Below are 15,636 nucleotides of genomic sequence, written 5' to 3'. Positions count from 1 at the left end.
GATGCCCAGTGAATTTAATGGCTAAGTGAGGATTTGGATCTGGGTCTCCATATTCCTAATCCACCACGCTGCCTCTCAGAGAAAAAGTGTGTCTTAGTCATAGTAAGTGACTTCCAAATTCATCCAGAGTTTGCCTTGCTGTGGCATCTTTATCAACAAGTATGTTAGCTAGATCAGATTTCACTCTAAATCAGCCCCATGTTAACCTAAGAATAAAGGTTTTCACTGCCACCACTCTATAAAATAAGATGGCAGATCTACTCCTAAAGGACATGTGTATTGACTGTGTAATCCAGACAGAGAAATTGGGCAGTTTCCAGACAGAGAAATGCTCTGTTTAAAAAGCAAGTCATCACTTCTGTACTCCACTGGATGGGATCCAAACGATGTCCTTGCATGTCACACAATTTTGCAGCACCATACTGTGGTTTTTGAGACTACTTCTAAAGGGAATTTCCAGACGGAGCAATATTCAATTAGAAAAAGGAAGTTCTTTGTGTTTATCAGCTCTCTGTTGACATGATATAGTTCCCTTTCACAAAGAGTCTTTGTGTTTATTGATGGGCTGTTTAAATTGCTTATTTCCTCCATGCACTATTTCACAGGAAATCCTTGATGAAAACTGCATGTTTCGAGACTACTTTAAAAGTAGTTTAATTTTCCTCACAAATTTCCCACAGATGCCAGCAGATGGTGCTGTGAAATAGTGCATGGAGAAAGTAAACAATGTAAACAGTCTTGTTGATAAACATAAAGACCCTTCATGAAAGGGAGCTATATAATGTGGGAGCTATATAATGTGGACAGAGTTGATAAACCGAAGAACTTCCATTTTCAAATGAAATATTGCTTCGTCTAAAAATTCCCCTTAGAAGTAGTCTCAAAAACTTCAGTTCTCATACGAATTAGCAGCAAATGGCCAACAGATGGTGCTGGAAAACTGTACGACAGGCAAGGCCACCATCAGTAGAGAAGTGGTAAGAACTTCTAGCAACGCCCTCAATTAGATAGTCCATTTCATCAGAAAAAACAGCATTGTCACTAGAAAAATAATAAATAACCTTTGATGGTTTTGCTGTGTTGTTAGGTGATCCATCTACTTCTTAAGGGAGTACTCTTATAGGAATTGAAAGGTTTATTGGCATATTGAGAATATTTATTTCTTTTTAAAGAAGAATGAAGTTTACTAGTATGTCATTCACTGAAGTCCATTCAAACAACATCCCGTGTACACACACACACACACACGGACTTCCTTGACAATTAAAAAAAATGCAGATGTTCCAATGATGCCATGCTTCTAGCTAACAGATGCTAAGTCCATGGTGTTCACATCCCAAGGCAATACTACTGAAGTGTGGGGCTGCTCCATCCAGTACCAACTCAATGAAATGAACACAGACAAATGGAGGAGCAATACTTTCTGCAAGTCCCTTTTCATTTATAAAACAACTGTCTATGTCTATTTATCCTTGCTTTCAAAAGGATACATTTAATAGTTCAAGTAAATCTTCTCCACCTTATATCCAGATTGTCCCTGCTTTACTGAACTTCTTTCATACATGCTGTTGCACTGTAACCAGTTCACCACAGAAGAGGAAACATCCTTCTTTATTTTGTAGTTGTCAAATTAGGAGTTTCTGATTTGATTAGCCTGGCTCCAGGATGTTAATGAGCATTGTATACAACAAGAAAGCTCCATCTGCGATAGCTGATCTGTCACAACCATTTTACTATCTTGTGATTGATAGTTATGTGATAAAATATGCTCCTATGGATCAGCCTTGAATCCTCAAGAAGATGAATGGTTAAAAAAAATACAGAAACCTAAATTAATACCAATATCAATATATTATGTTGTGATTTCAAACTGTTGCAGATTCTTCTGATTCAGACACAGCATTTCCTCTTCTGGATATCAGTATATCTGTCTTTCAGTCTCCCTCCCCACCTGCTACCCTCTTACTCCTTCCCAATAACGTAGACTGTTAGGTTAGACTTTCTGCATTTCAATCTGTTGCAGCTGATGCCTGGCATGATCTTTCCCATTCAGTTTATAAACAGAGGTCTTCTGATGCTGTTTCTTAAAACACCACACTGCCAAGAAAGCAACAAGCAGTAGCAAGCATACAACAGTCACTCCAATGGCTATCATGGGGCCTTTATTTGAAGTTGAACAATTTATCCCTATGCAGGGTTCAAAAGTGGTAAAAAGCTTCCCTCCTAGTTCATAGGTAAGAGTTCCTCTCTCATATGATTCATCAACTGGTGTAAAGCCATTTTGAGAAGAGTCTGTAGTAACTGTTTGCATTGTTGTCATTTCCTCTTCCTCTGGCAACGGAATGTGGTCAACGAGATAGAACATGGTAGAAGTCTCCAGTGTGGCCAAATTCAAGCTAGTGACTGTGGTTACTGATGGCAATTCCTGAGTAACAAATTCCATTGGTGTAGTTGGAACATACCTGATGACATCATCAGAGCCTTTGCTTACACTTACATTCTCTGGAGCACTTGTTGGCATTAGTGTTATTAGTATTCCTTTGATCTCATCATCATGTGTCAGTGGTGGGACTGCCCCAAGCTGTAAGAAATCCTTTTCCAAATTGCTGTCACTTGCTTTCCTAACGCCAGCATAGTTTGGTTGGTCAGTGTTAGCATCCTCTTCCATTCCCATAGATCCATCAGTTTTATCCCCTTCCTCATCATTACCTTCTTCCACTGCTTCTTCAGTAACAGGATAACCATCTAGCCAGGGGTCATCGGTATTAGAATCTGTACTTTTTGCTGCTTTTGTATCATTGTTTACAATAACAGGTCCAATGGGGAAGTCCTCACCTTCATAAATCACTTTGGTGCCCTGCTCATTATACATGGTTTTCACACCAATGTGGTTGTCACCATCAGCAAATAGTGTCTTATTGCTATCGTCTGTAGCTTTCTCTGGCTCGTGTTCCATCCCTTTCTCTTTGGCATTATGATCCTCAGCAGGCACAGATAGGTCGTCAGGAAAATTATCCTCATAATCAATATGTCCCTCAGTTTCATCTGGAAAGGAAAAATAGTAATTTGAGGGGGAAATCATTTTCTAGTTCTGGGCTATCACAAACATTTGTGGCACAAAGGTTAAACAATACATGTGAGGTAAGTATTAAGGAGATTTATCAGAGCCAGCCTTGTGGGTGGGTGAGCTGGGCAGTCACCCATCTGAGGAGGGTACCAATCTGAGCTTGCCTTGCACAAGTCACACAGCTTGGCAACACTGATAAACTGACCAGGGTGGAGGAACACCAAAGGCACTCTCACCCAGGGTGTTATTTATCCTAGGGGTGGCCCTGAAAGATATCATGGTTGCTGCTTAATTTTTTCCAGCAGCCATGCATGCACTCCAACATACTGCTGGTATATGGACAGGGTTTTGAATGAATGAATGAATGAATGGACAGAATGCAAGATCATGCAAGACCTTTGACACTACCCTCCCTCCTCTCTTCTTGACTTCTCCCACAGGGTTAACAGAGAGCAAGTAGGAGTTGACTTCTCTTCCTAGGAACTTGGCAGGATAGGGCTTTCTTTCTTTCACTTTCCATTTTTCCCCACTGGGAGAAAAATACAGGGAGAGACTGAGCTGCTGGTACTTTGGTTTCCTTCAAATTCTCTATATGATAGTAAGTATCCATGAAATATTAATGGTGATGTACTTAACTTGCCTAAAGTGCCTACAGTACCCTGCTTTACTAGCTTCCCTGAGACAACTGGCTGGTTCTGTTGGAAACAAAATGCTGGACATATAGTCTGAACTAAGAGGGCAGTTCTTATTTTCTAAAAGGGCAATAACTCCTCCCTTAGCTAAACTTCATTAAACATAAGCACATGAAATTGCCTTGTGCCAAGCCAGGTCATGATTCCATCAAGCTCAATATTATCTATAAAGATAAAGTGTGCCATAAAGTCGATTTCAACTCCCGGCACCCACAAAGCCCTGTGGTTTTCTTTAGTAGAATACAGGAGGGGTTTACCATTGCCTCCTCCCATGCAGTATGAGATGATGCCTTTCAGCATCTTCCTATATCGCTGCTGCCCAATAGGGGCTTGGTCACCAGCTACAAAACAGGTGAGATGCCCATCTGCTTGCTGCACTCGGCGCTTCGTTTGTGCGCTGTTGCAGACCTAACTCTGAGGGGCTGCTTCTGAGTATGGGAGCTGGGAGTTCTCCAGGGCATTTTCCAGACTACAAGATTTGCACCAGTTAAATGGTTGCAAAGTGTAATGGAATAGTACAACACTTTCAGACCAAGAGCAAATGGTTGTTCAATGCTTCGTTGCAGACTGGTGGCCATTCATATTTCTGTCCAATGCAATGTGTTTTCTGGCAGGAGGCATCCATATTCTCCTCAATAAAGCACCCATAAAGCACCTCAGTTCCTGAGGCTGACTTTTTTTGTGCTTACCCAGTCATTCTGGAGTTCAAGAAGGGTCAGGAGCCCACCTCATCCCCTGCGAGTCTGACAACATGAATTCTTATGCTTTTCAAGGCAGTTTATACTTTTAAACGATGAAACATGGACTCTGTCCCACAGGGGCTCACAAGAAAGAAACCAGCAAAAGAAGCCACTGAAAAAGATGCTATGCTGGGATAAATAGGGACCACCACTACCCCCCTGCTCAAAATAAGTGAATCACCACTTTAAAATATACTGATTGGTATGGGACATGGTGATGGGTGGAGAATCTGAAGTGTGTGATATGAGCATGGCTGAGCCTGGAAGGAATCTGTTTTCAATTAACTTTCAAAAACCTACTCAGGACCTTGTTAAAATAGCAAGATAGAAAAGAGTTCCACTGATCATATGCAAAATACAGCATTTACTTTCAGCCAGAGCTCGCACAGACTTGGAACTGTTTTCAGAGTCATACCTGAAACACATTAATTGAAACCAGATGCTTGAGTGGCACAAGCATGTGCAGCTTGTCATTCCACCTTACTGAATGGGTTGAGGGCTGAGGTCTTTTGGAATACACAGAGAAAGTGGCTATGTAGAGAGCCTAATTAGCTGAGCTACAAGTTCCCAGCCTTTATATTGATATAACAGATTAATTCTTCAGGAAGTCTTGTCATGTGATACAAACTGAATGGGTAATCAAAACTTTCATTCAGAACTTCATCTGCCACTGAAAATTTCACGATTCCATTAATATTCAAAGAAATATGCTGATCTATATTACTGTCAGAAATATGCTAATGACATATTCATCAGGAAACAGCATAGCTCCCCTAAATACCTGCCTACAGGCAGTAATGGACTAGATGAGGGATCATAAACTGAAGCTGAATCCAAGTAAGACAAAAGTACTTATGATAAGGGGTCATACTTCGAGGGACATGATAGATCTTCCTGTTCTGGATAGGGTTTCACTCCCCCTGAAGGAACAGGTATGTAGCTTGGGAGTGCTTCTGGACTCTGGGCCTCACTCTGGTTTCTCAGGTTCCCCACCACACATTAAGATCATCAAGGCGTTTTTCCATATTACATGCTGCAACATATCTGCTAAGTGCCCCTCCATATTGCCTGTGTTTCCACATCAGTGTCGCTACATTGTCAGCAGGGTGCTGTTCACATTTCCCATGTCTTGATTCAAATTTTAATGATGCATTTTTGCCCCAGAATGTTAGAAATGCGCTGCAGGAAAGTAGCTGTATTTTTGCATTGTAGGGAGCCTTTCCCTGCATTTTATGCATTGTAGTGTTTTGCAGTATGGACAGTTCTTTGCCCCCACCCCGTGCTTGCTTCCTCCATTTCATCACTGTGGGGCGAGAAACAAGCAGGGAAAAACTTCGGCTTTCCCCTCCTTTCCACTCCACAGATCCCAATCCACACACCTCCCTCCTCCGCTTGCTTCCAACATAACTTGATCTTGTCAACACAGAAGGGGAGGGTAGAGCAGCTTAGCAGATTTCTGAATCCAACCCTTCTCATGCACTTTTTACTGAGGAGCCCATTGAACTAAATCATTTACTTCTGTGCAATCCCACTTGCTTAAGAGCCTCCCCATCTCTTACAACTTTTTAAAAGGCAGTCAAGACACATTTGTTCACCCAAGCTTTTAATTAGATATTGTTTTAATTGTGTTTTAAATCATTTTAACATTTTAAATTTTAATTGTTGTACTGTTTTAATCTTTTTATCTGTTATTATTTTGTTGTAAACCACCCAGAGACTTGCATTTTGGGCATAAATGTTTTAAATAAATAAATAATAATAAAATAAATAAAAAGAGCCCTTTAGACACATTTTTGTAGCCAGGCTTTTAGAAATTTCAGAGTTTAAAATTTTTAATTGTTTAGATTTTTAAATTGCTGTAATTTTTGAATGTGTTAGATTTTTAATTCTTGTTTTAATTGCTGTTCTTGTTTGTTTTGTGAACCACCTGGAGCCTGGCAGTATTTTATTTTATTTTATTTATTTATTTACAAGCTGCTATAGGTACTGGAACACAATCTTGTCTGCTCTAAATGTTGTCACAGTCAGTCTTCTTATTTGTATGTCACATTTCCATATAATTGTGCCTAAAGTGGCTCACAATAAATCTGAATATAACAATAACCAATGCAGTAATACACACAGCAGATGTTAATGGAATCAATTGTTCATTAACCATTCACCACATAGTGTAGAAATATAAAAACATTTCAAAAGAATTAAATGTTCAAAAAGACTAATAACAGCCTAATAACATCACAGAATGCACAGGCATGAACAGCCAGGCTATTATACAATTTGCCTTGTCTCCATAAGTGTCCAAGCCATCCTCCATTTTCATCCCACAATACCATTGCTCCAATATTTCAACGTGAACATCTCTTCCCCATCTCTTGAAAAAACAAACACTCAAACGTTTTAGCCAAAATTCCTGTTTTACAGCTGCTTTCCTCATACGCACAAAGAAAACTTATGTAGATTTAATGAAAGGTTTATTCAGCAACAAGTCCATTTTCTCCTGCTCCTTTCCCTTACAACTAAATAGAAAAGATTACTGGATAGAATACAACTATTCTCAAATGTTTTAATCAAAACTACACATATCAAGGAATTTTGCATAGTTATCTTTATATCATCTTACTCGCTGAATGTTCTTATTTGGGGGGATATAATTCACACTGATCAAAAATCATAATGAGCTCTGCAGTTGTCGTTTAACACTGGAATAACCCAAAATAGGATTACTATTACAGAGGTCCTTTTTGCATTTTCACTTGAAAACATCCCAAGAAGCTCTCAAAGCATCTATGTTCTTAAACAGACACAAAAATTTCAGCTAAGAGACATGTTTATTCCTTTCTGAACTTTGCTGGGTTTGTTCTATTTTACTTGTCTTGGTTGTGTCATGGCTCTCTTTTTTCTTTCTCTTATTTTAACTGAAAGAAGACAAAGTTCTGCCAGAAACAACATCTTAGAGGTCTTAGACTTCTCAGAAAAACACACTGAAATGTTGACAAGGAAATTCTAAAACACTCTACTTTACCTACTGAACAGTGTTATGCATGCACAGCTGCAGGAGAGAGAGGAAAATCAGAGGAACTCTTATGAAAATTATTATGTCTGAAAATCTATTCGCTGTACCATTTTGGTGAAGTTATTTTTACTTTTCTTAGAAATAAATGTTGGTATCAGGATGTGGCTTTATAAGATCAGTTCTTAGCTCTGGCATATGTTAATTTGGCTCTATGAAGGCCAAAAACTACACTAATTTGAGGATCTGGCCTACTATTTTTGAAGCCACAAAGTTCCAGAGCAAAAGACAGAAAATTGTACTAAAAATTGCTTTCATGATTACATAAATCTAATTGAAAGGGCTCTTAGGCCACTCTCTATGTCAGGAGTCACTAACCTAGACTTCCTTAACAAATACCATGTCTTTGGAGTTTTTAGAAGGGTACTAGCCGACCCGCACCGAGCATCTGCGCTCTTTGGTGCTGGCTGTTCCCCCCTCCCTCCTGCCCCACTCTTTTGTCCCTCCCCCCTCCCACCCAACTCTCTCTTGCCCTCCCCCCTTCTTCCCTCCCTCCCCCTCACCTAACTCCACGGCCGGGCCCGCCACTGCCTGGCCCACCACGGCCGGGCCGGACCTGCCGTCACCACAGCCTGGCCTCCCAGCCAGGCCCACCAATGGCAACCAATTCTCCTGGGTGTGCCTCAGCCAATCAGCTGGGCGCCAGGATGCACATTCCAAGGCACACCCAGGAGAATTAATAGAATAGATACTCGGAACAGTCTGCTCTCAGGGATACCACATGTTTGGTCCATCATAGAATCTTGTGAGTGGCTTTATTGTTTTTAACCAGTCAGGTGTGAGGCTATGCTAGTCAGATTTCAGTTTGGGATGTAACTCAAACCTTGGCCATGGTTTCATCTTAGAAAAAAAAATCCAGGTGATATAAAGCATGGCAGGTAAAGATTCCTTGTATCCACACATCGTCAGGAACTGGTTCACATGGGTGTATTCATACCTTTCTTGCCAAACCCAATCAGTTTTCCATCTTCTGTAATCATCAAATGGATTGCAACATTTGTCCTCCTTTTTAATACACCAGTATAAACTATTTTAAGCAACCCCTACATTCTCAGCAGGTGACTGGTAGTGTCAAAGGTGACAACATAAAAGTTATTGATTAAAAGATGCCTCACTGTCGGATTTAATCCTTTCTTATTTTATTGTGAACTATGTGTACTGAATTGACTTTGAAAATTTGGAAACCATATGTTGCTGCCCACACATATGCAATAATGGATGTTTTACAAAGTACACAAAATCCCATGTTTAGGCATGGAATTTGTAGACCCAGACTGCTTTGAAAGTGTACCATTGATTATTCTACTACAAGAAATTCGTAATCTTAATTCTTTACTGACCTTCAAGAGAGCCCTTAAAACCCATCTGTTTGGCCTGGCCTTTCAGGGCTTTTAATTAGTTTTAATTGTTTTAATGTTAACCTGGTTTTCAGGGTTTTAATTGTTTTGATTAATTGTTTTTTAAGATGTTTTTAAATTGGTGTTTATATTTGTATTTCTGTTTTAATTGTTTTTAATGATTTCTGTTTTTTAACTGTAAACAGCCCTGAGCCAGCTCAGAAGGGCGGTATAAAAATTGAATAAATAAATAATAAACAAGAAGACAGTCAATTATCCTCTCTGATTAACAGGACAAACACTTTGAAGCTTATGAGTTAGAATCCCAGCCTACATAAACATGAGGATAGCAAAATTATTTATTATTATTATTATTTTACATTTATATCCCCGCTCTTCCTCCAAGGAGCCCAGAGCGGTGTACTACATACTTGAGTTTCTCTTTCACAACAACCCTGTGAAGTAGGTTAGGCTGAGAGAGAAGTGACTGGCCCAGAGTCACCCAGCTAGTTTTATGGCTGAATGGGGATTTGAACTCGGGTCTCCCCGGTCCTAGTCCAGCACTCTAACCACTACACCACGCTGGCTCTCTTAAAATAAAATAACCACATGAATAAGGATGCATTCTGAAATTAAGTAGCCCACTGCAATGATCTGAGCACTCCTCTTTCCAGCAAATGAAGATTCCACCTAATCTGCTTCACTGGAAGTTCCATTTGCTCCACAACTACTTACTTAGGATATCTTGGCGTCTGTTTCAAATGGAAGGCTTCACTATTGCTCAATGCCATTGCCTTTAGAGGATATTTATGGGGGTCGGGGGCAATAAGAATAAGAACCTAAATTGGGTTTTGCTTACATGGGAAACTGACTGATGAGCTTTGATCAGACAGTAGGCTCAGTAAATAGACACATGAGGAAGGCAAGACCAGATCCCAGAGAACATCACTGAGGAAAGTATGTGTTATTTTAAGTACGCAACGAGTTTTGATTTTGCTAATGTGATCGTGAGCAATCCAGATTAAGACTAAAGGATGGGGGAGGGAGGCTTTAGCTCTTTACCTCTACCACAGTTTCAGTCTGAATCTTCCCTCCATGGCTTGGTTTAGCAAAAAAACCCCACAAACGAATGCAGAGGCCAACTGTATGCTTAAAGTCACATCTGGTTAAACTAGTAGTACTCATATTATTCCTTGTTCATATGTAACGTTACATAGAAGTTCCATTTTATAATGGCTTCTCTGAACTCCTTGTGTTCCCTTTTTTATTTCCTCCTTCTTGGGGAAGTGTTCCTCTGCTACCTAATATAGAAATGTCCTGGATTAGCTCTTACCATTATTTATCAGAGAACCAGCTCCAAGAAACTGTGTCCATGCTTCACAACTTGTGACTCATTAGGCATTTGGCTCGAAGGACTGCATTCTGGAAACAACAACACTGTACCCAAGCAACTAGAGAGGCTTTATTTTTCAGCAGTGTTGAAGACACAAGCATCCAAGGCAGCAGTGAACAGTGGAAACAGTGGAGACCATCTCCCCAGAGGATATCTTGATATCCAGAGGATATCCCAGAGGATATCACTAGAGTTATCAATTGCAAGAAAGATGTGCCTGCGCAGGCTGGTTTTTGTACAATATGCCCTTAGACACACTGAAGAGCTGGCGCAGTCCACACTGTATTTCATGACCTGTCCCTAATTCACACTCCACTTTCAAGTTTCTTTGCTCACCAGACACTAAAAAGATTGCACTTTCTTGAAGAGCTCTAGCCTTCCTGTCTAGACTAACACCCTAGAAGTTCCTCTTCACCATTGTCCTACACTAGGAGTTTATGCCAGCCTAAAAGTCAACACCCAAAGAGTTTCCAGCAGCAATTTTAACTACCACCCAAACTGGCTAACCTTTCAGCAAAGGGGGAGCCCACTGCAGAATACAGAAATACCGTACACTGCACACAGTGTACTACAGAGAAATACTCTTCCTTCTTCTGCAGCCAGTCTGTCTTCACACTAGACTGGGTTGTATCCTTAAGCAGGTCTCCATCCTGCTTGAAGCTCCCCAGTTCTTGATGAGGGCACACATCCAACCCCTGCCTCCAGTGGCAGCTGTTGGGCACTTCGGCTAGTGGGGTGGAAAAGAGTCCACTCACCAAGGCAGGAGCTTCCCCACACCCCACTGTGCTTTCCTCCATGCTGGGCGGGGGAGGGGGAAGCCAGCTGACATGGAGGAAAGTAAGGAGGGAGTCAGAAAAGCAGGGGCAAAAAGAATAAACCAGAAACAGGGGGAAGCAGAAAGCACAGCAAAAGGAAGAGACCAAGAAATGGGGAGAAGACAGAAGGGCGGGGGAGGAGAGAGATGGCAGGGTCCAAAAGGCAAAAAGGGAAAGGGAAAGCGGGGGGGGGGGAGAAAGCAGGGTCCAAAAGGCAGAATGGGGGACAGAAGGCGGGGGTGGGAGAGAAGGCAGGGTCCAAAAGGTGGTGGGGGTGGGTGGGTTTGAAGGCAGGGTCCAAAAAGGAAAGGCAAAAGATAGAAAGCAGAGAGCAGAAACAAGGGGCAGGGGGAAAGAGGGGCAAAATAGAGAACTCAAGGGAGAGAAAGCCAGGACCTGCATTCCCTCACCAAAGAAAGAAAAACAAACAAGCAAGCTACCAGAGAAACTCAAACTTACCAGTACAGCCAGCCTGGCCAATCCTCCAAAGCACAGAACTTCCTCCAGCCCTTCCTCCTTGCCTGTTGCTTTGTTCCTTGGTCTCATTGGCTGAAACAGCCTGCTGATCAATCTGTTCCAGCCAGTCTGATACCTAGGGGGCGCTGGCCTAGCATCAACCACTCCAGGAATGAAAAAAGTGGATAAAAATAAACTTCCTGGTGGCTGCAGGGGCAGTATTTTTTTACCTAGGTTTTAGTTCCTGGAGTGGTCAATGTCAGGCTGGCAGCCCCTAGGAATCAGACTGGCTGGACCAGCTTGATTAGCAGGCTGTTTCAGCCAATAAGACCAAGGAAGGAAGCAAAAGGGAGTGTAAGGGAAGCGAAGAAGATATGGGGGCTTGGACTGTGTCAGCTTGTCTCCTGACCTTGGTCTGGTGATATTTCATAGCCTCCTGGCCACCCACCTCCCCCCAGCGCTCAGCGTGGACAGCTTGGAGGCCGGTCTGTGTAGCTGTGCTTTGCCCTTTCATCTTCCTGAGTGCTAGCAACTATTTCCAACTGTGAGCATTAATTTTTATCTGCCCCAGCTGGAGTCACCTGTGAGAGAGGCAACTCTGAGTTTTTGGTGGCCTATAAAGACGGAGGAAGCACCAGCGGCACAGCCAGTGGCGCAGCTAGTGGCCGACCTATAAGCGGCCACCGAAGCCAGTTGCCAAAGGGGGCCAGCCTTTGGTGCGTGGCCTTTGGTGTGGGACTGAGGGCGAGGGCATACTATATTCCTACTGGTTATTTTAGGAGCTGCAACAGCTGGTTTGCCCACTTGTTATTAAGACTTGGCTGAAATTAATTTGTAATGTGTCTGGATTTGTCTGGAGATGGGGAGACAAGGGGTGCCTTGGTTGACTGTGGGGTAGCTATGCCAGTGGTGGTGGGAAATAGAAGAAGTAACGGCAGGTCGGCAGCTCATTCCAGGGGAATGATAGTCAGAAATTTAATAGCTGTCTCTCCCTCCGGCTGTCCTGCCAGCTCTTTGACCTCGGGGAGCATTACCAACAACCCATGTAACCTCATCTTGCTCCTTTGCAATGCCAGGTCTGTCCGAAATAAACCCAAACTCATCCATGATTTGATTGTGGGTGAAGAGGCCCACCTGGTGTGTATCACCGAGACTTGGTTGGAGGAGGCTAGTGGCCCAGTCTGGTCACGGTATTCTGTAGAGGAGCAGGTGAAGGGACATGGGCGGGGAGGTGGGGTGGCTGTGGTCTATAAGGATAACATCTCCCTTACCAGGGTCCCTGTCAGGGTATCTGACCATATCGAATGTGTGTACTTAAGTTTGGGGACCAGGGATAGACTGGGACTTCTGTTGGTGTACCGATCACCCCGCCACCCAGCAGAGCCCCTTACTGAGCTCACGAATTTGGTTGCAGAACTTGCATAGGCATCTCCCAGACTTTTGGAGCTGGGGGACTTCAATGTTCATTTTGGGACCAACTTTTCCAGGGCAGCTCAGGAGTTCATAGCGGCCATGAAAACTATGGGCCTATCCCAAGTGGTCTCTGGACCGCGACACACGTTGCAGGTCACATGCTTGATTTGGTCTTTTACTCTGATCAGGGTGGTGTTCCGTGGGTGGGGACTCCTGTGATGTTTTAAACTTGTTTTAATGTTATCTTTAACCATTCAGAGATGGAAGTTTGGGGCGGTGTACAAATCTGATAAATGAAAATGAATGAATGAATGGCAAGGAGGAGAGGCTGGGGAAGCTCTGTGCTTTGGAGGGTTTGTTGCCTGCTTGTTTGATGGGAGGTCAGAGGCACAGCCCCACCAGCCCTTACTGATGAGCCACCTCTGCCTGCCTCTCAGGCATTGTTTTTTATGGGCTCATAACTTCTGCTCATGGGCCAGTGAGCAGGAACATCCACAACACTCTCATTGGTAAAGCACATGCTTTCTCATTCAGAGAGTCCTGGGATCCGTTTTTGGTGTCTCAAACTAAAAGGATCTCAGTGAATAGGATTGGGAAAACTTCCACGTGAGATCCTGGAGAGCCACTACCAAAGCAGACAGCTCTGGCCTAGATGGATGAATGGCCCTGACACAGTATATAGCAACTGCATACTGTATGTTCACATCAGGACTTATTCACAGGCAGCAACCTGAACTTTTGTTGTTCCGTTCCTATTCTCTTTCATTAGAGAATCACAAACAGTTCAGATTCTGTTTCTATATAAGAAAAGTAAATGTTTGGTCTGTGTTTTGATTCGGATTCAGTTTGACTCCCTTGTTTGTATATCAGCAGCAGAGGACATACAACTGAATGTGTGTGTATACTCAGTGCTGTGGGTTATTTTTTTAAAAAAACAATTAGCCAAAAGAGTCACACACAATTCCAGAAGAGCAGCTTTCCCAGACTGATGGCTTTACTGTGACAAGAAGTGCCTAAAGTTAAGCCTTTGGGGCACTGCACCAAAGTGCAACTTTTTAAGGACACATATAAGGTGCAGGAATCATCAGGAGCAAAGCTGAATAATGCCACTGACTGTGTGAACGGTACCTTCTGTCGCTGTCCTGATGTCACTGTAAATGGTTCCCTCGTATGAACTCCTCCCCCCCCCCCCGACTGCCACCACTAGTCTAAGTATAGCAAGACTGCATTCAGTCATTGTTTGGAAAAGCCCAAGGAGCATTTGTACTGTATAAAGAAAGCATGAAGACAGACATTAGGACACTGTGGCACCATACAAAAACATTCAGATACACCCTTAGTCAGCAGATTTACCTTTGACACAAGCCTGCACTTGACCAAACCATTCACCACACGTGTGGCAGAGCAGAGTAAAAGCAGTATCTTTATTGCTCATGACATATCCCTGAGCACAGACATAGTGCAGTTCATCCCCCATTTCAAATCCAGTGTGGCCATGGAGAACTGTGTGAGGGAAGGACGGAGGATCCCCACATGGTTTGCCTGAGAAGAAAAACAAGTAGGGATGCAAGAAGAATCTGGTTAGGCAGTAGTTTTTAACATGGTTGAAGGGGTGAACACCTGGGATCTTTGGAAATAATCTTCTGAAAATACATATTCTAATATAATTTATTCTGAGAGTGATCTACTAGTTTTCTCCAGTGATAGATAATTATGGGCCAGTCTCAAACCTCCCATGGTTGAGTAAGATTACTGAGAGAGTGGTGGCTGACTAGCTTCAAGCAGTCCTGGAGGAAACTGATTATCTAGACCCATTTCAAACTGGCCTTAGGGCAGGCTAGGGGGGGGTTGAGACTGCCTTGGTCAGCCTGATAGATGACCTTTGCCAGGGAATTGACAGAGGGAGCATGACACTGCTGTTTCTTTTAGGTCTCTCAGCAGCTTTTGATACCATCGGCCATGGTATTCTTCTGGATCACCTGAGGGATTTAGGGATAGGAAGCACTGTTTTACAGTTATTCTGCTCCTATTTCTTGGGTAGACTTTAGGTGGTGGCACTTGGTGACAGATGCTCATCAAAGCATTGGAAGCTACTAAATGGAATCCTTCAGGGCTCCATTCTGTCACCAATGCTTTTTAACATCTACATGAAACTGCTGGATGAGGTCATTGGGGATTTGGTGCTGTGTTTTATCAATATGCTGATGACACCCACATCTATTTCTCCTTGCCATCAATATCGGGAAATGGCATTAGCCTACAGGCAGTAATGGGCTGGAAGAGGGATAATAAACTGAAGCTGAATCCAAGCAAGATGGAGTTGCTCATTGTTGTGGGCGGGGGGGGATTGTAATCTGCAATGAACCTGTTATTTCTGGGGGCGTGTAACCTCGACAAGAACAGGAAGTTCTATGGGATAGAACTTCCCAGAGGTCTCACCCTGGTTCCTCAGGCTGAGGCTGTGGCCAGGAGTGCTTTTTACCAGCTGCAATTGATTCAACAACTCCACCCGTTCCTTGAGAAGAATGACCTGGAAACAGTGGCATACCAGCTGGTAAACTCCAGATTGGACAACTGCAATGCACTCTATGTTGGGCTGCCTTTGTACATAGTTCGGTAACTTCATTTAGTTCAAAATGCGCCAGCCAGATTG

The 15,636-nt window shown here is 42.8% G+C and overlaps 1 protein-coding gene across 5 annotated transcripts in view; it reads right to left on the bottom strand.

Annotated features, from left to right (window-relative positions):
• Nucleotides 1-1,112: 1,112 nt before the first annotated feature.
• Nucleotides 1,113-15,636, bottom strand: part of SUSD5 (sushi domain containing 5) — a 34,280-nt gene continuing 19,756 nt past the window's right edge. For 4 of the 5 annotated variants that reach the window (XM_053262505.1, XM_053262506.1, XM_053262507.1 and 1 more), the window contains exons 4-5: nucleotides 14,337-14,525; nucleotides 1,113-3,045 (exon numbers count right to left, since the gene is read on the bottom strand). In XM_053262505.1, the coding sequence (XP_053118480.1) occupies nucleotides 1,994-3,045; nucleotides 14,337-14,525 (1,241 nt within the window). In that variant the 3' untranslated portion in view covers nucleotides 1,113-1,993. The remainder of the gene's footprint in view (nucleotides 3,046-14,336; nucleotides 14,526-15,636) is intronic. The other variant, XM_053262509.1, reaches the window with a different exon arrangement.

The sequence above is a fragment of the Hemicordylus capensis genome, chromosome 6 (genome assembly GCF_027244095.1).
Source record: "Hemicordylus capensis ecotype Gifberg chromosome 6, rHemCap1.1.pri, whole genome shotgun sequence".
In the NCBI taxonomy this organism is placed as follows: domain Eukaryota; kingdom Metazoa; phylum Chordata; class Lepidosauria; order Squamata; family Cordylidae; genus Hemicordylus; species Hemicordylus capensis.
The sequence above is the reverse complement of the archived record's forward strand: the minus strand, read 5'-3'. Positions and strand labels throughout refer to the sequence as shown.